A 21,894-nucleotide genomic window follows, 5' to 3' on the forward strand; every position below is an offset into this window, starting at 1 on the left:
TTAGTAGATACGACCTTGCACATATCTACTTAACTAATACAAACAAAGATACCCCCGGGTTCTTCGGTCTGACTACCTGCCTTTACGTCCGTAAGGCTCCAACAGGCATACAATCTTGCGCCTCCTGGGCTACCGCCACAAGGGGTGGCTAACGAGCTCTAATGTCTAGCTCAACACTTCCCCTACATGCTGGACTGCCCAAAGATGTGCTTTCTCCCTCTGCAGCTGCGCCAGAGAAGAAGTCGCCCAACCCCCAACAACGGGTTCGTCGGCGTAATCGGCTCATCACTTCATGCCTGGAATGTAGACGAAGAAAACTCAAATGTGACAAACAGCAGCCATGTACGAACTGCACCAAACTTTCGCGTCAGTGTGTCTTCATTACCTCAAGTCCCGATCCGGAGACGCAGGCACGGCTGGCCGCTGTCAAGGAGAAAATGGGCATCCTTGAGAAGAGTCTTGAGGAAGATGTGGCCCGCAAAGCGCAATTGAAGGATCCAATCTCTCCGGCTTCCCGAAAGTCCTGTACCTATGGTAGGTTACCTGGCCAGGACGAGTCCTACAGTGATCAAGAAGAGGATGAGGACACCAAAGACTTGATCCCTACGACTATGGCTACCGAAGATGCCTATTACGATAATGAGGACGATGACAATGATGATGTGGTTGACCTTGGGTTTTCCATGGGCAAAGTACGCATCACCGAGCGCATTGTCGGCCTTGTGAGGCCAAGATTTACAGAAGAAGTGAGGAAACCGTCCATATGGGTGCGATGTGATACTGACTGAAATTTGAGCTTACTCAATCACTGAAAGAATTTCCAGAGCCTGACAGATCCTCACGTGTTCCACTCTTCAACCAGGATCCTGCCGTCTGGTTTGCGCCAGATCGAGACTATGTTGCTCCGTCTTCGAGCTTCTTCTTCTCCTCAGGCCTTGAACGAATCTCACTCTTGAATCATCTCCCCTCGAAACCTTTGGTGGATAAATTGATCGCCCATTACTGGGTAGCGGTTCATCTCATTGCGAAATGCGTGCATCGTCCCAGATTCGAAAGGAATTATCAGAAGTTTTGGGCCAATATCAACGCGGGTGTCGAGCCTCGTAACTCGTTCCAAGCTGTTTTGTTTGCCGCTTTGCTTAGTGCGGTCGTGTCAATGCCCGAGGACAAAGTCATGGCCGAATTCCGCGTTGACAAGCAGAGTCTGGTAGACAATTTCCGAGAGGGTACTGAGGCTGCACTCTCAAGGGCTAATTTTCTGCGTACTACCAAATTGGAGACCCTCCAAGCTTTTGTGATGTATCTCGTAAGTTCAATCCCTACCCAACTGGATCGATCACACTCAGAGATCAAGACTCACGGTACTGATAGATACCACTTTGCCGCAATGACATCTCACGTGCGCATTCAGCGCTGATTGGATCTTTAATCCGCTTGGCCGAATGTATGGGGTTACATCGCGATCCTACTACCTATAGCACCTCGCCAGTCGAACTCCAAACACGGCGTCTCATTTGGTACCAGATTTGCTTCTTGGACCTTCGGATTTGCGAGGGAACTGGCCCACGCCCCCAGATTCGACCGGATGACTACGACACTCGTTTTCCACTCAATATTAATGAGAATGAGCTCGAGCGCGCCGAGAACGGAGACAGCACCGTAGATGTAACAACAGATCGAAACAACATCACTGACGTTTCCATCTCGCGTATACGATTCGAGTGCTACGAAATGCACCGCCTCCTTTGGTACGAAAGCCCGAAGACGGAGCACCGTCGACGGGAGGGAGAACGCAAAGTCAGCCTGACTGCAATGCTCGCACGCGTAAATGCCTTCATGGCCGCTCAACAGAAGAAATGGGTTGCTTTATTGGACATGTCCAACCCGATACACGTCGTGGGATCCGAAATGTATGGCATTGTTTCAAATAGGCTATACGTCATGGTTTTGCAGAAATACATGAGTACGGACAAACGCAAGATGCCTGATCGCCTGCGACAAATCATATTGAGTGCATCCGCTCTCATTCTCGAACACTCTGCGAACATCCAACGCCAACCTGAGCTAGCCATTTGGTCGTGGTATGTTGGTGCCCTACATCAATTCCAGGCGGCGCTCATCCTACTCAATGAGCTGTATACAGGACCACGAGAAGCAGCCATGGAAGAGCGAGTATGGAAGTCTCTCAATTACGCCTTTGAGATTACAGATGATCGACCAAACGCGGAGAAGGTGCGGTTGATACTGGAAGATCTCATTGTGAGATCGAGAACGTATGCCACAATGAAAAAAATAAAGGCTCCAAACAACATGCCCCAGCCCGGGCCGCGCATACACACGCACAGTTACCAAGCCAGGGAACGAGAAGAGAGGGAAGAACGTGAGCGAAGTGCCAGGAAAGGTTCTGGAGCAGCTAGTGTCGACAGCACGCCTACAAACACAGAATTCAGTCCAGTCTCGGTACAGCCATGCCAGCATGCTGCAGTCGGTCCCATGGGGCCATCGACACCGAGAGTGGATTGGGGTAACATGGACCTACCCGCATCGTTGCCAGCCTTTCCAAACACTCTCAACACTGCTGGGGCGGCTGCTTACAGCAACTTTGCCACCTCGGGAGCTACCAACTTTCTAGCAACGACTGCAATGGCAAGTCATGCAATGGCAAGTATGGTCTCGCGGTACAGCAATGACAGTGGGAGTCCACTCGCAAACACATACCTAGGCATGAGTGCAGCAGCTACGGGAAGCAGTCCCATGGACAGCCTCAACGACGTCGATTGGGTACTTGAGCCCCCTTTTTTGAGAAGTGAAATTCTCCAGATGCTAACAAGTGGCGCAGAATGAGATCGAGAAGATGTTTGGAAGCGCAGATGTGGGCGCTGGCAATATCCTCATGCCGCCCTTTTCCTTTCCTGAGTTTTCCGCCTCGGACTTGCAGTGGCCTAGACAAGGTGAGTCGTGAGATGGATCGACTGGTCATGTGGCATGTCGCTGCAGATAGTGTGATGTTGTCTAAAGTAGTGGGGCGGAGGGATGCGTATCCCGTGTCTATATCGTTGGCGCCGGTTGGATGGATGTATTGTACAAGTCGTTGCTATTTTTAGACAACGTGTTGCTCATGAAAGAGGGCGCGACTTTAGGATGAAGTTGCTTCGGTGTTGGGCTCTATCATTGGCATTGACGTCTATAGACGTGGAAATCGAATTGCAGATAGAAGTGGAATACTTCTCATGTTCTGCTATTTATTATACGGTAGTGCAACCTATGGCCATGTGCGCCCACACTCTGATGAAATGGTTGCTGCCCACTTTGACTCCACAACCATTATTAATCATTGCCTCTTCTCACAAAGAGATGCTGAAAACAAATCCAATCAACGACTTCCTATCCCCCTACCGGTACCGCTATACCAAAAAGAAAACAAATCCCATCACTCCTCCCGCGACGCCCAACTATTCCCCACACCCTAACACGTGACTCCTCGACTACCGGTACCCGAGCACATGAGTACAACGGGTGGCTGCAGGCACCCGAGCCGTACCGGTACGGTAACACTGCCCGAATGAATTCCCTGTTTTGGTCGCAGGCTCGAGGCCAGCTATCCTACTCTACCATAGTAACGTTACCGGTGCCTTTCGTGAGGCCTAGCTCCTAACGACATTTCGCGGCTATCTATGGGTGTCGCCCATGTGGCAGCCGATTGACCCCTCCAACGTGGTGAGTGATTAGCTCCTCGTCACTTAGGGAGTAGCACTGTTGCTTAGTCAACCGAGGCCCCAAACACTGGCGAGATCCAACAGATCGACATGCGCGGACGCGACGAGTTGCGGACCAAGTCCACGACACAGCTTTCCTAGCATACAGCCATTCCTGGCAATGTCTAAAGCACATCCAGCACAGCCCAGAAATGCCACGCCGCCCACCACGCTCCCACAACAGCCTCCAACGCCGCCGGCTATTGGGGAGAAACCATCTACGGGGCCGCATCCCGTTGTCGCGCTCTTACGACAGCGCCACCAAGGGCTGGAGACGACGGAGCTGGGCTCGCGGAAAGCGTTTGCTCTTGCCCCGGGAGAGTACAAGAAGATCAAAAGCGAGCTCCAGCGAGACCCGCCGCTTTGGGCATACGTAGAAGACAAGGTACAGTGCGTAGACCGTAGAGACGGCGAAAACCACTGAATCAGCAAAGACAGTCACTAACTGAAGAATCTGGCAGCTACGACTACGACGCGGAAAAACACACATTAGTAGTCCGCATGCCTAGTGAAGTCCACGAAACATTCATCGCGGCTGTCGACGATGAGATCCATGCTCAAGTAAAGGCATGACGTTTGAACCCAGGCGGTCAGCACAGCATGGCTCGGTTCGCCCAAAAGGTGCGCCCTTTCCGATCGACCGACATCCATTTCGCCAGCACGACTTCAATTGTAAAATCAAAATACTGTCCAGACTTATCATTCGGGCATGAAGACGCTAAGTTTCCGGGCGTGGTCATTGAAGTTGGATATTCACAGGATAAAAAATCGATGAGTCGAAAAGCCGAGAACTATATTCTCAACTCAAATGCCAACATCCGGGTCGTGATTGGCCTCGATCTTGCGTACTCTATTGGGTCGTTGAAAGCAACCTTCTCAATCTGGCGACCCCGCCTGTCTGACACGGCGGAGGGACGCGAGCTGGTAGTCGTCGAAGAAATCGCAGACATGGTCAGTCCAACACTCGCTACTCTGATCCATCGCCACTGTATTGACATCATCACCAGGCTTTTCGGGACGACACGGGTAATCCCGTCCTAGGCGTTGACCTGCAGTTCAATGTTAGCGAGTTCACCCACAATAAGCTTGTACCAACAGAACTGGACGATCAAGATGGTCAAATTATCATCTCTGGGAAAAAACTCTACCAATATCTTGAGGTCGCCGAGAGTAAACCTAGACGAGAACTAAGCGAGTTACCGTTGCCCGCCGACGTTAAGAAGCGGAAATGAGCCGAGACTCCCCCCGAAGAGATTGGCACAACTGATGAAGAAGAATATGCAGATGAAGAGGAGAAGGCAGAGAAGAAAGCAGCACACGGTGATTCCGAGTACCGCTAAGTCTTATCCGCCAATAGCTCAGACTAGCTACCATTAATCTGAAGCGGAAACAATCCAAATACCCTGTGAAGAGATGGGCACAATACGTGGAGCAAGAGGAGAGCAATGACCAAGTGTTTAGATTAGCTATGTCCCTGAATTTAACATCAGACGAAGGCCGCCAAGTTGATACTGTCGCGTATGTTGTGCTAGTCAACTGTAAAAGTGCACTCTTGCTACAATGCCATGTAAAGATCACGTTATCTTCTAAAGTGCCTCCTACTACATCTACAAATGCCATATCGCATAGCGTCCAAAAATTGGTATTAAACGTAGAGGTTGAGTTAGTAGTGGCGCATGTGTCTTGATTGATAGCTGTTTATAGACAGTTGCGCAGCTATACTTGAGTCTTTCTCATCTCACCCATCAGGAGCTCCTCATGGCGCTTCTCATAGCCATCGGAACACAGCTTTGCCGTTCTCAAAGTAAGCTGCACCAACATTGACGCCAACAGTAGGCACCAAGGTAAGGCAGTCTGTCTGCTCAGCCTCAATCCTCATCCAAGCGAGAATCCGGAGAACGTCAAGCCGAGCGTGAACAACAACATGTCAGATCGAGTTTTCGAAATGGTAACCACATTTTTGGAAAACATGAAACCATTACACCAATGAGCATTCGTAACCATGCTAAGTATGGCTTGCACACCAGGTTGCGTGCAGCTGAAAATAGCTGACTTAACGACCTGGTCGCAGTTGTGGCTCGGCGCTTATGACTAAGAAACCATGTAAACTGTTTGCGCAACGCTATTGTTAGGTTTGGTATACACGCTTCTTTCTAAGCTTAAAAGGCGGTGATGGTGCGCAGATGGTTGTTTCTGTGAGCGTTGTCTCGGTTGTTGACGTTCCGTGATTGGCGAAGTGTTTGTGCACCTTTTAGGTTGCTGGAGCGGTGAAGTCCTGACCGAGGTATACGGCGACAAAGCGTGAAGTGTAGCCCAGCAGTCAGAAGATGTGTCACTTGTGATAGTATACTCTTCCTCTTGCGATGTTCATCAGTATGGCCTATGTCTGGTCGCAGCGAGCGCTTATGGGTCCGATAGCCAGTGTGAATAAGCTCTTGGAGCTTTCTCGTCGGTATTTAAACACCACCTGATAATGCATTATTAGAGCAGCCATGTTTTGTGGCAAAAAACTTTGCACATGTTATATTCAATATACCTGGTATGCAACCTTGAACGCCATCTTGAGCCGTCTAGCCCCGCAACGACCCCCAAGAACTGCTTTACGATATTGTGCGAATATATATACCACCCCGTACAACATGCTGCATATATCCCGAAATGCAAGCCGAAATCACTTCACTAATATAGGAGCAGCTTTGCCAGCCTTCTCTGCGGCGATGTTGGCAAGCTTCTGTAGCTTCTCCGCGCGCATTTGGCGGAAATATCTGAAGAGAAGAATGAATGAAAGTTCGATCCTACTTCAAGTTAGTGCAGTTCTAGTAGAGTGTTGGATATGCACTTACCTCTCCTTGGTCATCATGAGAAATCCCTGAACGAGCAGGCCCTTCAGGATCTGAGGTCCGATGCCCTTGAACAGACCCATCGGCCCCTCGTGTTCGATTATATAGTACATGACCTCAGTAAAAGACTTGAACGGCTTGCCATTTCTTGCTGGCGGTGGTTTTGACTGGAGGCCAACCTTTGCGACTATGAGTGGCTGTGTGGCGATAGTAGCGAGGATCTTGGAAATTGACCCGAGGACTGCGCATTGTTAGTAATGTGTATTTCTCGCATGGTCTTGGATTCAACCTACGGAAGGCCTCCATTGGTTTCAGTGACTTCTTGCCAGGGTACATGATATCCTTCAATCGTTGATAGGCACCATATGTGATGGACGGGTTGATGACGAGAACCAAACTGGCCCTCAGGCCTCGCCAGAGGCCTGTCCAGCCATCCTCGCCGTTTATAACGTCCATGCCAGTCTCAATCATGCCTTTTCGCTCTGACTTGCTCATGGTCTGTTGCCGAGTAGTCACAACAGCCACCGGAATTGTGAAGAGCTGGGCCAACGCGCCAGCTACGGCGCCCAAGGAGAGTTCGACCGCAGTGCCAGGTGGCGCGGTAAGGGAGCGGTTGGCGATGTATAGACTTCGGACAAAAGTATACCAGTAGAAGTAGGCAAAGTTGGTGGATGCTACACCGAGCAGCGAACCTGCCATGCCTGCATATAATCCTGCGACACCCTCATTGGCGACGACCTTTCTGATTGCATCCATGGCACCGTCATAGTGTTCTTCATCGGCTGGGTTAGGATCTGGTGAGTTGGGTGACCGCTTTACTTGGACTTGTAACCGTGTTTTGATCCTGAGAGCATGTCAGCACAAGAGACGCCTCCAGACAATCATTCGGTCGCGAAGGATGACTAACAAGTCCAGTGGGTAGACAAGAGTGTTTGCGATAACGGCACCAGCAGCGCCAGCGACGGCACTTCCCCAAGGGGGGAGTACCTCGACTTTGGACTGGCCAGCCATTGTGCTTGCGGGATGGAGATGCGCGACGTCCGATGATGTAACCGCTTAGTCGGTTGGTTATAAGTGAAAGAAGATGGACTTGGACTATTTCATAGTAAAAGCAAAAAGTTGAGAGTGAAAGACGGGATCATCAACAAATTATGAGTAGTAGGACGTGGACGTAGAGACGTCCGAACAGGGAAGGGTCATGGTATCGTGCTCCGCGCAATAGCGCAAAAGGGCTGATCTCTTCCGAGGTCCAAAGGCCGAGGTACAGTTCGCCGTTCACACCGCCAAGACTGACGCAAACCAGCACCTCTTTTCAACATCTTGTCCCCTGTTAGCCGAGTGAGTAGCCATGTTCCTGGACTGTGAACGCATAACAATGTTTTGACTGTTGAAGAGAAGATACAGACTGAGTCTCTTCAGTGAAATTGGAACAGATGGCTCTTGCCATCTTTGCTGGCATGTGCCTTCCAATTGAAGCTTTTTTCCCCAAGTCGCGCCTGCCATGTTTGACAGACACGTGCAACTACCGGTACCGTACCTATGTCCTGCCTAGCTCCGTAGCTCATCTGTAGCCTCAACACCACAACAAGCATCGTCAGATGCAGTCGGCGCTCTTCTCCGATACGCGCCAACGCCGCCAGATCTTCTGATCTAACGCTGCACGTGATAATGCTGCTTGCTTACTGCATTGATCCGCTCCCCCTCTGACGGTGCTGATCTTGGCACGCACCATGGCGGACAAGGCGAAGGAGCTTGAGGCCTGCAAAGCTGCTGCGAATGTATGCATCAGGGAAATAGCAGTTTTGTTTTGCATGGCTTTTCGTCACATATTTCGCTCGTAATGACTGACGTTTCTACAGAATTATCGCTCGCGGCTGCAAGATGCCACGACTCAAGATGACGCGCTCGACGCAGCTATTGGCATCGCTGAACATTTGATGAAAGCACTCAAGCTCTCTTCGAATCCAGATGAAAGGAGGGAGCTCAAGGCACAGTGCGGTGAAATTATGACCGTGGCGGATCACATCAAAAAGTCCCCCAATTGGACTCCCTCGGCTCAGCAACAGCCTAAAAGCGTCAAGAACACACGCATCGATCAGTGGGCAAAAGACGTGGCCGGTACTGGAGGCTCTGCAACCACATTCGAAGACGATATCTCACAGTCGAGCTCTTCCCGTCATGGTCTCTCCTCAGCCACTGCGCCTGTCGGAAACGTCGGCGCATCCACAGGTAAATTCTTATCTTCATCTGTAGCAGCGGTCGTCCAGGACCAAAACGTTTTCCCTTCCATCTCGCCAATAAGCAATGATGATACACCTGCTATGTTGATAGATCTTTCCGAGGATAATGAGGCTTCTTCCGCAAGATACACACCAAGCGCGCCTGCTGATACACGAGATGAAGGTAGCTCCATGATCGCAACTGCGGAAACGACAGAACCTGATCTACCCAGTAATTTCGGCCTCAAGTCAAACATGGCATCACAGTCGCCAGTACTTCAGGTCCAGCCGACCCCCGTTAAAGCCAATGCTGCGCCTACATCACCTTCAGTCGCACCCTACTCTCAAATACGTAGGCTAGTCGAGCCAGTCTCGAGTAGGAAACGATCCAAAAGAGAAGACATAATCCTACTCAAAGCCTCCATGGTCAACGGTTTCAAGTGCCCCCCATGGGACAAGACCCCTGGTTCAGACGAGTTCTTAGCAACGCAAGGGGCTGAGCCGTTCTCGTAAGTCGTTGCTGCTTGACTGGAACTCGTTGACTAACATTCGTAGTGATACGCATGAGCTCAGCCTATCGCCATATCAACAACAGTTCTTCAAGGGATGGGTGCGTGCTCAGCAAGCGATCCCTCCACCTTCAATGTTCTCAGGTGACCGCAGCGGCATTGGTCCGTTAATGAGTAGCTCACGGTGCATCGATCTTGTTCAAGACGCTGCATCGGATTGCTCAGTAGTAGCAAGCTTATGTGCGAGTGTCGCACGATCCGAGCGTGGGCACGATCAAGTGAGTCCTTAACCTCCTCTTCCTGGCCGACACTGACGAAGAAGATGCTGTCAAACAAAATTTATCCATTTGACAAGCAGCTTGGAAAGCCTGTTCCGTCTTCGAACGGAAAATATATTGTACGCCTCAATTTCAACGGTTGCTGGCGCAAGGTCGTGATAGACGACCGACTGCCGGTTTCGAACACGCACAGATTACTTCACGTTATCGATCGTCGCAATCCAGCGCTACTATGGCCAGCACTACTCGAGAAGGCTTACTTGAAAATCCGAGGAGGTTATGACTTTCCTGGTAGCAACTCATGTAGTGACCTCTGGACATTGACAGGATGGATCCCGGAGCAAGTGTTTCTGCAAGAGTGAGTCACTATTACCTTGAGATAAGTCAGCAAGCTGATGTATGAAAGAACAGATACGGTTCCTGACCAACTTTGGAGTCGTATATATAACGCTTTTCTGTACGGCGATGTACTTGTCACTGCAGGCACTGGCAAGATGTCTAGTAGGCAGGAGCGTGAGCTTGGTCTCGAAGGACAACACAGCTATGTCGTTTTGGATATGAGAGAAACTGATCACGACCGCCTGCTGCTCATCAAGAATCCTTGGGTAGAAGGGAAGGGATGGCGCGGACCTCGCCCTTCAGCTGCTGTCGCTATGGACTCTTCCATCTCGAGTGCCAGTGGTGAGACTCAAAATAGCATCGAAGCCTACCACAGGAACAGTGTTCCAACAGCAGACCAACCTCACCCTACGACATTCTGGATAGGGCTTGAACAGGTGATTCAACATTTTGAAAGCTTGTACTTGAACTGGAACCCAGGCCTGTTTCGCTACCGCCAAGACATACATTTTGAGTGGAAGGTCGACCTCAAATCGCCCGAAGGCTGCATCGTCCATCATCCACAGTTTGCTTTTGTTGCAAAGGCGGCTGGCCCTGTTTGGTTCCTCTTGAGTCGGCACTTTCGGGACAGTCCAAACAATACCAAGGAGGAGTCTGATAGTTTCAATGATGGTAGCGTTCGGCCTGAGACTTCGGCGAGTGCTTCCGGCGAGCTACCAAAAGGATACATGAGTATCTACATCTGCAACGGCCATGGAGAGCGTCTGTACATGAAGGATACATACCTCGAATCAAGCGACTATGTTACGACTCCCCAGTGCCTACTTCGATGGGACACAGATGCCAATACAACCTATACTGTAGTCATTGATCAGGACGACCTGCCTGCTTCATTGTACTCCTTCTCCTTGTCCGCATTCTCCAACGCGGCTATGGTACTGGAACCTGCAGCGCAGAGATACCCCATACAGAAAATTGAGGAAGGGGCTTGGACTAGGCAATCTGCAGGTGGAGGCACTGGATCGCCACGATACTTTGAAAACCCACAGTACTCACTCGAAGTCCGACAACACGGATCGGTCGCCATGTTACTAACGAGTGCCAATCACGAACATCCACTTCATGTCAAACTTGCACTTGGACATGGGAAGCGCATCTACCGGCTCCAGAGTCGTGACGTACTTGCAGACTCTGGCAACCATCGCAGTGGTTGTGTATTTGCAGAGATGAAAGATCTTCAACCAGGCCTCTACACCATCATCTGCTCACTCTTTGAAGCCGGGCAGACTGGTGACTTTAGCCTTCGAATCGACAGCACGAGCGATGTAGTGCTTAAGCCGATTCCTCGCGATGGGGCAGGCCTGTTGTCCATGAAGCTGTCGCCAGCCTGCTTTGGGGCGAATGTACACAAAGTGGCGGCACCGTTGCTGCCGCACCGGCTAGCTTCGTACACGATCATCGCTAGGTTCCTGAAGGCAACCAGCCCTCGTTCGCTTGACCTGGGTAAGCTTGCACGTAGCCCGCTGCGGCTGAGCGTTGAGATTGGCCGGGGTCCTGAACGCAAGTTCGTGGTTGCTAGCGAGCGTGGGGAGTATGCCGACGCGGCTACTGTTCGGTCCGATAGTGTCAATATTGACCCAAGACTGACGAGCCAAGGCGATATGTGGCTCGTCCTGGACAGGCTTTCAGGACCTGGGGAACCGGTGGAAGAGTGGTATGATGTTGAGATTTACACAGATGTACCCCAGGCATGTTCGATTGGTGTATGGCGCGAGTGGAACGATTGATGAGATGGTGAGGTTGGCTGGGCACATGTCGAGCAGAGTCCGACTTGGTAACGGTGTGATGCCAGAATTTGAGCACGAAAAGATGGAAGCGATGGGTTTGGAGTTTGGAATTGGGGACATGGCAGGGTGCAAGTGACAGATGGCTAGTCAGATGAATGCATGACCCGGTCAGCCAACTCATATTGGCAGTCATTATGATTGTGTCGGAGGCTAAGGTTTTTGCAGACGGCTTGGTCCAGACAAGTTCTGAGCCAGCATCGGCATCGGATAGGCCTTGTGAGTGAAGATTGAAGTTCTGAAGCATAGGCACGACGCCCGACCGCTGGCTATGCAGGGTACCTATGCTATTGCGTCTTATGTACCTATATGTATCCGAAGATGATGATGATGAAGAAGATGGACAGTGTGAATAGCGATGCGTGGAACGAAGGAGACTTTTGTTTGATATGATGCTATGTAGTAGTAGGCCAGATGTGGCTTGTTTGTGTAACGGTGGTCAGGCGCGCGAGGTAGTAGAGGGTGGGTAGGGACTGGTGTCAAGGTGTGTCGAGGGCGGTGAAAGAGGATCCAATCAATGGCAGCACGATCCTGCGGGGGGCCAGCTCATACGCGCGCAAGCATGTTGGGCATGTTGATGGCCTCGGAGGTAGTATCGTCTCTGTTCTGATCCATTTACTGTACCGGTACCTAGTTGATCCTTGTGTTCTTGCTCGTGGACCGACGCTGGATGCTGCCGCTCTCTCTCTCTCTCTCTCTCTCTCTCTCTCTCTCTCTCTCTCTCTCTCTCTCTCCACCGATACCCCGCCAACGCCGGCAACTGAGACAAGGTCAAGCATCTCTTCGGCCCCACGACGTCACAGCGCCGCCACGATTTCACTAGCGTTGCCTGCACCGACCTCTGATCGCTGCTGCTGACGCCGTCGCCATACCGTCTACCCGACATCCAGCCCTGTATTGTATACAAGACACCTTTGGCCCGCTGTGACGCCCTTCTTGTTTCTTTCTTTCTTTGGTTCGCCTTCACGCACACATACATACACACGTACACATACACATACACATACACATACTCACACACCGTGATCTACCAAGAGAGAAAGAGAAAGATCAGACAGAGATAGAGAGATAGAGAGCAACATGGCCGACCTCGCGCCTGCAAGCGCCGCCCAGTCGCTGTCTACCACGGCCTCTGCCTCCAACTCCACACAGGCCTCGAGGGCTACCACACCCACCGGCGCACCGGCGGAGAAGCCACCGGATGACAGCTCCAAGTTCAAGACCTTCTTGGGCATCTTGAGGAGGTAACGCCACACCGCCCGGCCATATGGCAGCTCGCCACAGATATGAGAACAAGGGGAGCTCCATAAGCACGCATGGCTGACGCAAGCGTTGTATAGGTTCATCGGCGTGTCCGACCTCGCTGCCGTCCGATTCTCCTTGCCCGCACAGCTTCTCGAGCCCCGACCGAACCTAGGTAGGATACACTCGCCGTGTGCGCGGGCCTGCAAGGGTATCCGCGGCTTTGGTCTGGCACACAATCTGACTCGTAGCAGAGTATTGGCACTACCTGGACAGACCAGATACCTTCATCAGGTCAGAAGATGCGCTTATGAGACAGAGAGTACGTGCTAACCTGCGACAGCATTGGCGATTCAGATGAAGATCTCGGCCGCATGCTGGGATGTCTGCGCTTCTGGTTTACCAAGGACCTGGTATGCCGTGCGTCCCACTAGGAAGACGTTGCGCTGACGAACAAGTAGAAATACGTCAAGGGTAAACCATGCAAGCCCTACAACTCCACACTGGGCGAATTCTTCAGGGTAGATACCACAGCCTCATACAATATGCTTGCCGCTGACATTCCACAGTGCAACTGGAAGATCGAAGATACCCACCCTACTCTCAAGACACCAAACTCGGCACCCTCGAGCCGCGCAAGCAGCGTCAAGGGGGATAACAAGACCGTCACCGTTTCCTACATCACCGAACAGACCTCCCACCACCCCCCCGTTTCCGCCTTCTACGTCGATTGCCCTGAAAAGGGCATCAGCGCGAGGGGCTACGATCAACTCAGCGCAAAGTTCACGGGCACGAGCGTGCGCGTCTCTGCTGGAGCACACAACCTAGGCATCTTCATAACCCTCAAGAACAGGGATAATGAGGAATACCAGCTCACACATCCGGCCGCGTACTTGGGCGGTTTCTTGAGAGGTTGGTAGTCACGCAAGCCTGGCTCGGGAGCCCTTGCTAACACATGACCAGGTACACTCAATGTCTCAGTCGCCGACAGCTGCTACATCACCTGCCCAAGAACCGGGCTCAAGACCATACTAGAATACCAAGAAGAAGGTTGGCTCGGACGATCACAGAACAAGGTCATTGGAGTCATCTTCAAGTACGACTCGAAGAATGACAACATCACCAAGGTCAAGGATGTTCCCGAAAAGGATGTTCTTGCACGGATAGAAGGCTGCTGGCAAGATAAGGTCTACTACACCCTTGGTAGCAAGCCCTTCAACAAGGTTCCAGTAAGCACCACACATATTTGTGTCCCACAGTTGACTCTGACAATATTCCAGGAAAAGCACCTCATCATCGACGTCAACCCTCTCGAGCCCATCCCAAAGATTGTCCCTCCTCTCGAAGAGCAGCTCCCCAACGAATCCCTCAAGTTTTGGGAAGGCGTGACCAACGCCATAGTAGGCAAACAGTACACCCTCGCCACCAGCCTCAAAACCGAGATCGAGGAGAAGCAAAGAGCCAAGGCCGCCGAGCGCAAGGCCGCCGATAAAGAGTGGAAACCTCGCTTCTTCACCGGCTCCGTCACCCCCATTGGCAGACCGGATCTCACCCCCGACGGCGAAGAGGCGCTCCGGGGTCTGCACGTGGAGAAGTACCAACTCCCGCATAACAAGGAGTATGCGGCTTTTTAGAGGACCTCGGGTTTGGCTTGGTTTGCGAAATGGAAGAGTTTGAGAGTGCTGTATTTGGGGACTTTTTGGGGGAGAGGGGAGGGGAAAGGCAAGCATATATGCATGCAATATATACATGCTACCGTCTCTGTGGGCTGGATGGGGATTGTCAGGATTCCATGATTAGATCGACTGTACTGTACTGTTTACTGTCGCTTGGGCATCGTTGTTTACCCTGTTGGGTCTTTTTTTTGTTGGACACATGGGAGGGATAGGGGGGGGGGGAGGGAGGGGTGAGAGAGAGAGAGCATGTCCGCTTGGCGTTTGACGAGATGTCTGGGATGTTATTTCCCTTGATTTTCTTTCTTGGGTTTTTTGTACTTGGGATAGATGTATGGCGGTTTTTTTTCTTCTTCTCTTTTTTTTGTGTAGCTGAATGCTTTTCTCTGCTTTTTTTGGTGGGTTGGTGGGGTTGACGGGGTGGAAGTTGGGGGTTGTGGTGAATAAGGGGGGAAGGTGTAGAAGGGCAAAGGGAAGGGGAGGGGAGGTGATAAGGGTATCTTGAATGGCGTGAATGTGAATGTGAATGTGAAGTGGATTGGAATAGCATATCCCCGTCTTGATGTGTTGCTGTATCTTGGGTATTACAGTTCTTAGGCACATTCTTTCCCACCTCCCTCTCCCCTCTATCCCTCTAATACCCCAACCACCTCCCCCCAGCATAAGCACAACTATCCCATCACCCTACCATCCCACGTACCTCTCCCCACCCCCCCTCCCACAGACCCATGCATTTCACCACCCCTCCGTATTCCCTTAACCGCAACACCAATACTGCTCTTGAAGATGTGCTATCCAAATTAAATGAATAGTTTTGCAGTGTGCATCTTGTATTGCGCCGGCTGGGATTGCAGGTATGGTGGTATGATGGTATGAAAGTGGGGAGAAGTTTCTTGTATAATAATATGGAGAGATGGCGTTGCTACTGCACCATGTACGGAATTTCTGGAATGGGATTGGTGATGTTGTTGGGGAAGGGTGGTGTGGTTGAAGGGTTCAAGGATACTACACAGCTACTAAGTAGTACCACCACAGATATAAAGATTGTAGGGCTGGATTATGCCGGTTGTGTTGGGTATTGAGGATTAGGTAGTTGGGACTTGAAAATCTAGAACCTAAAATGGTACCCTTGTGCTGCGTATATTTCCGCCCCAGGCATATTAGAATTCCAAGATATCCAGCCCCTGCGTCCATTCTCCTGCGTTTGTCACCCTGTACAGATGTTGTCCGGGTCTTGGGTACGGGGGTGATTGCATGTGTACGGTACCGGGACAAATACTGCGTTTGTGGGATGGCATGTGCCAACGCAACCCCATCGCAAGGAGCAGGTACGCAGATTGGGAATGTCTTTCAAAGCCGGGAGTTTGGGATTGGGATTGGCATGTCTATTTAACAGTTTGGAATGATGTACCGGTAGGTAATTTACCCGGCTCGTCCGCCATGGCTAGCTTACCCATCCTTACACCCCACAACTTCCCCAACTCCCAACGTCCCACCTACCCATCCACACAGACCGATGGAATCCCCAACCGACCTCGCAGCTGCACAAGACGCGGGCCTTGACAAGTGCCGACCCCCGATGCAAACTGCGAATCCGGCGCTGGCGCACAGACTGTCTCGGACTGTTTTGGAAGTGCATGAATTGGGGAGGCGAGTGACGTGATGTATGGGATGTGGGGGGGTATGGGGTTAGATACCGTACTCTAGCCTGGGCGGGAGGATCTTGGGGATATCGAGGTCCATGTAGCCCTTGTATTCCATTCACACTTGATCGGGATATTTTCAATTCACCGAGGGTAGACTGTGCGATTCACGATTTGTCAAAGCAAGACGCAGACAAGAATGATATGCAGAGATGGAATTTTTCTACGCTGGATTACCTTCGTGGGGATGCATGTATACATGGTCTCGTGGATGATGGTGGGGCCGGCTGCAGCTGCTCGCAGCTGGAGTATAATACTGTGCCGTGAAAGCTGAGAAGATTACGCAAGGGAGCCAAAAAAAAAAGAAAGAAAAAAAAAGGACCAGTCGACTAGAAATGGAGGATGTAGAGAGAGGGGGATCGGGGGGCAATTATGTACAGTGGTAGTAGTGATGATGAATTTGCAAAAAATGCAATTCGCTTCAATGGAAAAAATAGTTAATATGCAAATGGTATACCTGGTTTGATTCTCCTCCTTCTCCCTTCATCCCTTCTTCTTCATTGACAGCACTTGTCTCGTCTCTCCACACAAAACCCCCATGTCTAGAAATTCTCCTTGCCCCACACAAAGTTAAAGCCAGGCTCGGAGTACTTGTTACACTTAATATGCAGTGTTGAGCCGAGACCCTTGGGGCCGCAAAAGAAGACTCCAGCTTCGGCGGGACTGTGGATCTTGCGGATGGACTTGAAAATCATGTCCCAGTTTGGACGGCCGAAGTTTGTGGGCGCGCGGAGACCGGTGATGGCGTCTTGTTCGGCGTTGGCATCGTTGATCATGATGTTGGTTGCGTCGTCTGCTTTGATCTTTGCGGTGAGGTACTGGAGGAGAGGAAGGAAGGAAGCATGTTAGTCTAGTGCCCTAGCAAGACGATGCAAGGAACGAGGCAAAAGGACTTACAGTGTGAATCTCAATGTGGTCTTCGGTGTCCTGCGCTTCAATGGCTAGGAGCAAGGACCTGAACCATTCGAAGGATCCAAAGTCTCTGCAGACCCAGAAGAAGTAGACTTTTCGCAATCGTGTGCGTGATTGAGGGTAGTTCATCCGGTACCAGATACTCTTCAAGATGGAGGCAAAGGGCGTGACACCGATTCCAGCACCAACGAGGACGGCAACTTCGAACTTGAACACATCCTCGGAGGCGGAGCCAAAAGGTCCGTCAATGTAGACTCGAGGTAGGATCTGACGGAGTGCAATTTCCTCACTGGCTCCACCTTTTTCGCCTTTCTCGCCACCAGGCTTCTTGTCGACGTTGCAGCCGAGCGCTTGTCCAAACGCCTTGGTGAAGTTACCGACCATGCGAATGTGTACGGAAATGTAGTCCTCCTCGGGCGCGCTGGTCAGCGTAAAAGGATGGTACTGCCAGATCGAGACCTCTGGGCAACACAGAAAAATGTACTACGGTTGTCAGTATGGGAGAGGTCCAGTGAGATTCCCATTTACGATCACATACCTGTCCAGCTCGGGTCTTTGTGTGCTCCTTTTTAATCTGCACCTCGCACACATTGCTGGGATGCTGGATGACCTTGGAAATATAGGTCTTGTGTCGTCCCCGAATTTCACGCGAAATGCGCTCGGCCAGATAGGCAAATCCTCCGTACATCCAGTACTCCCAGAAAACGCCAATGCCGTCGCAGAGTGGCGCAAAGTCGGGTGTGATCATGCAGAAAGCGCCGTGGATGGACCAGAAGAGGAAGAAGATGATGAAGAAGTGGTGCGTGTACCAGAAGCGCTCAAAGTTGGCTCGTCGCGCCTTTTCCGCCGCGGTAAGCGCAATGGCCATGAGCGCGAGCAGCATCACGTAGCCACTCCATCCTGGGCCCGTGGCAAGATTGGCCAAGATGAAGCCCATGAATCCGAGGTTGTTGGCGGCGGAGAATCTGGCGAGATTGTTCCAGTGCGCAATCGTGTGGACCCAGGAGAAGAAGACAATGGACCAGGCAACCAGCTTATGGAAGGTGATGTTTTTGTCGAAAGGAATGATGTCGTTTAAAGGTGTGCGTCGGGCCATGGAAATGAGATTTCTGCATACGGGGAACAGGATGAATGCTACGTCGACATGGAGGACCAGAGCAGCTGAACGAGCAATGGGGAATGTTGCGCCGAAGAGGGCTCTTGCGTTCATCGAGTTGTCTTTGAACCCGTAATTCATCATTCCAAAGGTGAAGACCATGATGTGTAATATGACAAATGTGAAAACGAAGCTACAATCCGTTAGTCGTGCGACCTACGGTAAAAGGATGATTATCTTACAATCTCCGGTAACCCTCGTTGACCATCCACACATCAAACTTTTCCTTTCTCGTCAACTCCCGGCCTTTTTCATCCGACATCTCGCCAGACATGAGCATGCGTGTCAGCGGCGGCCATCTTGATCGCTCGCGACCCGTAAGACTGCTGGTATAGCTAGACATGGAGATAGGGATTGTGGGTATAACAGGCGTGATGCCTCGAGTGATTGGTGTAGATCTTCAGACCTGCTGAATTTGGCCCAAGTTTAAAAGGAATGGAAGAGTGTCGAAGTATCTATGATTTGGTTAGGCTACAGTCGTCCCAACATCACCGGCGACGCCACGATGTTTTGGCTACCAGTGGACAGATTGATGAACTTACTAAAGTGCCTGCACAAAGAAGTGAAAAGTAAAGGCAGTCTATCACCCGGCTAACGAAGCACCGGCATGAAGCAGGAGACTATAGGGAGGAAGGGGAAACAAAAGTCTATAAGCATACACAGAGCAGTGAACAGGGTGAACAGTGGCGGACAATCGTACTCAGGTCATCATCTGCAGCATAAGCAGCGCAAGCCAGGACGAGGGGAAGTGAATGGCAGGCGACCTAGGTAGCGGAACAGTAGCAGAAATCGAACCACTTCAAGATCTTTGCACTGGGGACATGCAACAGAATGGGCTCCACGGGCTACAGAGAGCGCATCGTCCAGGGCAAGGCATGGCGAATGAAAGGCTCAAAAAGGGCACAGCGGAGCAAGGAACCATGCCAAGACCATGCTCTGAAACCCGAATTGGCATGGCATTCTGCCTGTGCCATGGAAAAATGGCAAAAAGGAGGTGTTTGAAAGACGTCGGAGGTCGCAGCGCTAAAACGACCCTGGTTTGAGGTTGGCGCTTAACTCGACGTTGACCACCCCCGTGACCGACTCGCCCAAGAGCCTCATTGCCGAAGTTTGGCCTCTCCTCGCGTCGGCCATTTGCACTTTTTTCCGATTGTATCTGTCAAACGGTTCGGTAGACGGCTATAACGGAACGACGATGGTTCGCGAGACGCCGTTGGCAGGTCTTGGGCTTGGGGTTGACAGGCCAAGGTTTGGGCCTGCGTCTTCGGTTGGAGAACCGTCGCGATTCTCGATGGGACGACGTCTCACGTGTTCAGCTGCTCACCTCTCTTGTCCAGGTGGGGGGGGGGGATACCTCGTACATACCTACTGTACCATCTACACACGAATGCCCAACCCAATTGCGACATTCAGCATGTTTGCATTCTATGTAATCAAGCATCATCTGTGAACCCTTGCTTGATAAGCACGTTTCAACTGCCGCTTTCTGTTACCATAGACATGATCAAAGGAGCGTCCGGCATGACGAAATCTACCCTTATATCTGTCCAAACAGCTCGAGTCTTGGGATCAAACAAGCTTCCATAAGCTTCGCCCGTGGCTCCCCGGTGAAACAACCACGGCACACAGACTTTCTCCAATAGCATCACACACACCTCGACTTAAATGCCGGTAGAAAAGCCACAATATAAACAAAGCATTGACAGAACAAGACAACGAGGAATTGTCAGAGCCGAGAAATATGTCATTGAGCCTCTTCATCTTGCAAGCTATGTACGCGATTCGAACAAAAGTCACCCAAGCAATTGCGATTTGGTGTTGAACGGCCGTCAACTAATTGCGACCCTTGCTAGCCATCTCAAGCAGGCTGGCCGCCATATCCGAGTCCTTGGGTCTGGGAGCCACTGCATTCATGCACGCGGTGTGTACGCAGTGCTTGAGCCAGGTCGCGGGTCGTCCCTTCTTGTCTGGATTTATAAGCGGGATATCGTAATGTTCCGCGCAGGCCAATGGACAAATAGCTAAGGTGAATCGGTCTTCGCCAGGTTTACCTAGGTGAATGTGTAGAATTGATGTTGTCCATGGACATGATGTTGCAAAGGAGTTGGTTTGTTACTATTTCGCTACTGACGGGATGCATTCGATACTATAAATGCAAATCAGGGGTTGTCATCATGTCGGTGAAAGAAGGCTCGCAAACAGGACTGGGATACAACAACACAAGAGTAAACTATCAACTGAGGGCCACATGCCATGCGAAGCTGAACACACGAACAGTGCAACACTTGCAGGGTGAAATATTGCCAAGGCATTCGCTACGTGATATATAACAATTGTGTACTTGAAAGATGACAAGAATATGTCCGGATATCTCTGATTAATTAGGCATCTTCCCTCTCAAGTTTGGTCCCCTGGTGCAACTCCATTGCTGGCTGTTGTCGTGAATATTTCGTCGAGCTTGGCGGCGGGAACCTCTAGTTGCCTCCTGAGATGTGGATTTCAACGGGGTGCTGGACGTTTGGAGATTCATACGACTCATGGTGAACTTTTGGATTGAACATGTTTGGCTGCCATCGAGTGTTGATGGATGCCATCGTGGCCGGTCACGGCTTGCAAGTTTTGTGCCTCTCTTTTGGGTATCGATGCCCAAGTCCATTGACCTTGCGACTACCGCTTGATGAAGCCAAGGAGTTTTCCTTTCTTGGCGTTGGGGTCCTTCTTCTTGGGATACATCTTCGACGTGACGAAGTTGATGTACCAGATCAGAGCGCCGAATATTGAGAGACCAAAGATGACAAGGAAGAGCGCAATGACTGGCCGGCCGTCTGCTTGAACTGAGCGAAGAGCGGTGGGTGTGAGAATCGGTGCGAGCCATTCGAATGCCATTGTGCGTTATTCCAGGGAGGGTGTAGATGAATCGAAAGAGTAGCGAGGGTGACGGGATGGTAGAGTGGAGACTCGGCTTGATTATTACGTAGAAAGACAGCCGGCTGCCAAAAGAAAAAAAAAAGAACTAGTCGCTAGCGACAGTAAAGAAACGAAGTCAGGTTGGAGGAGGTGGAAATCTACGTATTCGTATCGACATGCGCGAGACTGCGTGGCTAAGTGTTCAAGTACATGGCTCGTTTTCCGGGCTCGACCACGGCGCGTCGGCAAAACCAGTCTTGTTTCGAGAGTGGCCTGATCTCACGATATGCCCAGAGATTTGCATAATTGTTTATGGGCCATGCCATGCAGAAGTCTTGTTGTGACATGTTGGTCGCACGCAGTCGACGTGATATGCCGATTGTTTCATCTCCCAGGGCGGCCAGGCGGCCCAGGGGCAGCTTGTGAGACACTGTAGTTACGGATTGAGCCGTTGTCCGATGTCCAAGTCCAGACCCTACGGTTGGTCTGTGGCTACGTAGACAATCCGCGCACACCC

General features: G+C 51.1%; 7 protein-coding genes across 7 annotated transcripts; 4 read left to right on the forward strand and 3 right to left on the reverse strand.

Moving 5' to 3' along the window:
• Window positions 1–161: 161 nt before the first annotated feature.
• On the forward strand, window positions 162–4,328 carry IAQ61_010333 (uncharacterized protein; the record flags this gene model as incomplete). Its single annotated transcript, XM_003841667.2, has 6 exons — window positions 162–746; window positions 797–1,306; window positions 1,372–2,781; window positions 2,840–2,951; window positions 3,896–4,140; window positions 4,194–4,328. 6 exons carry the CDS (start codon window positions 162–164, stop codon window positions 4,326–4,328), a joined length of 2,997 nt encoding a protein of 998 aa, XP_003841715.2.
• A 27-nt stretch (window positions 4,329–4,355) lies between these two features.
• Window positions 4,356–4,987, forward strand: IAQ61_010334 (uncharacterized protein; the record flags this gene model as incomplete). The annotated part of the gene is made up of 2 exons (XM_003841668.2): window positions 4,356–4,706; window positions 4,763–4,987. 2 exons carry the CDS (start codon window positions 4,356–4,358, stop codon window positions 4,985–4,987), a joined length of 576 nt encoding a protein of 191 aa, XP_003841716.2.
• A 1,439-nt stretch (window positions 4,988–6,426) lies between these two features.
• IAQ61_010335 (uncharacterized protein) lies at window positions 6,427–7,606 on the reverse strand (the record flags this gene model as incomplete). Its single annotated transcript, XM_003841669.1, has 4 exons — window positions 6,427–6,550; window positions 6,599–6,836; window positions 6,889–7,439; window positions 7,503–7,606. The coding sequence occupies 4 exons, from the start codon at window positions 7,604–7,606 to the stop codon at window positions 6,427–6,429; spliced, it is 1,017 nt and encodes a 338-aa protein (XP_003841717.1).
• A 719-nt stretch (window positions 7,607–8,325) lies between these two features.
• Window positions 8,326–11,727, forward strand: IAQ61_010336 (uncharacterized protein; the record flags this gene model as incomplete). The annotated part of the gene is made up of 6 exons (XM_066098749.1): window positions 8,326–8,373; window positions 8,455–8,824; window positions 8,999–9,323; window positions 9,370–9,601; window positions 9,646–9,959; window positions 10,008–11,727. 6 exons carry the CDS (start codon window positions 8,326–8,328, stop codon window positions 11,725–11,727), a joined length of 3,009 nt encoding a protein of 1,002 aa, XP_065951294.1.
• Window positions 11,728–12,864: 1,137 nt separating this feature from the next.
• Window positions 12,865–14,660, forward strand: IAQ61_010337 (uncharacterized protein; the record flags this gene model as incomplete). Its single annotated transcript, XM_066098750.1, has 8 exons — window positions 12,865–13,028; window positions 13,125–13,201; window positions 13,281–13,320; window positions 13,370–13,439; window positions 13,488–13,547; window positions 13,596–13,938; window positions 13,990–14,255; window positions 14,307–14,660. 8 exons carry the CDS (start codon window positions 12,865–12,867, stop codon window positions 14,658–14,660), a joined length of 1,374 nt encoding a protein of 457 aa, XP_065951295.1.
• A 1,737-nt stretch (window positions 14,661–16,397) lies between these two features.
• IAQ61_010338 (uncharacterized protein) lies at window positions 16,398–19,532 on the reverse strand. Its single transcript, XM_003841672.2, has 5 exons — window positions 19,013–19,532; window positions 18,653–18,925; window positions 17,853–18,603; window positions 17,300–17,797; window positions 16,398–17,220 (listed from the first exon to the last, which is right to left on the reverse strand). The coding sequence occupies exons 2-5, from the start codon at window positions 18,811–18,813 to the stop codon at window positions 16,945–16,947; spliced, it is 1,686 nt and encodes a 561-aa protein (XP_003841720.1). The 5' UTR covers window positions 18,814–18,925; window positions 19,013–19,532; the 3' UTR covers window positions 16,398–16,944.
• Window positions 19,533–21,137: 1,605 nt separating this feature from the next.
• On the reverse strand, window positions 21,138–21,356 carry IAQ61_010339 (uncharacterized protein; the record flags this gene model as incomplete). Its single annotated transcript, XM_003841673.1, has 1 exon — window positions 21,138–21,356. The coding sequence occupies one exon, from the start codon at window positions 21,354–21,356 to the stop codon at window positions 21,138–21,140; it is 219 nt and encodes a 72-aa protein (XP_003841721.1).
• Window positions 21,357–21,894: the final 538 nt, after the last annotated feature.

The sequence above is a fragment of the Plenodomus lingam genome, assembly GCF_022343315.1.
Source record: "Plenodomus lingam strain CAN1 chromosome Unknown contig_8, whole genome shotgun sequence".
In the NCBI taxonomy this organism is placed as follows: Eukaryota; Fungi; Ascomycota; class Dothideomycetes; order Pleosporales; family Leptosphaeriaceae; genus Plenodomus; species Plenodomus lingam.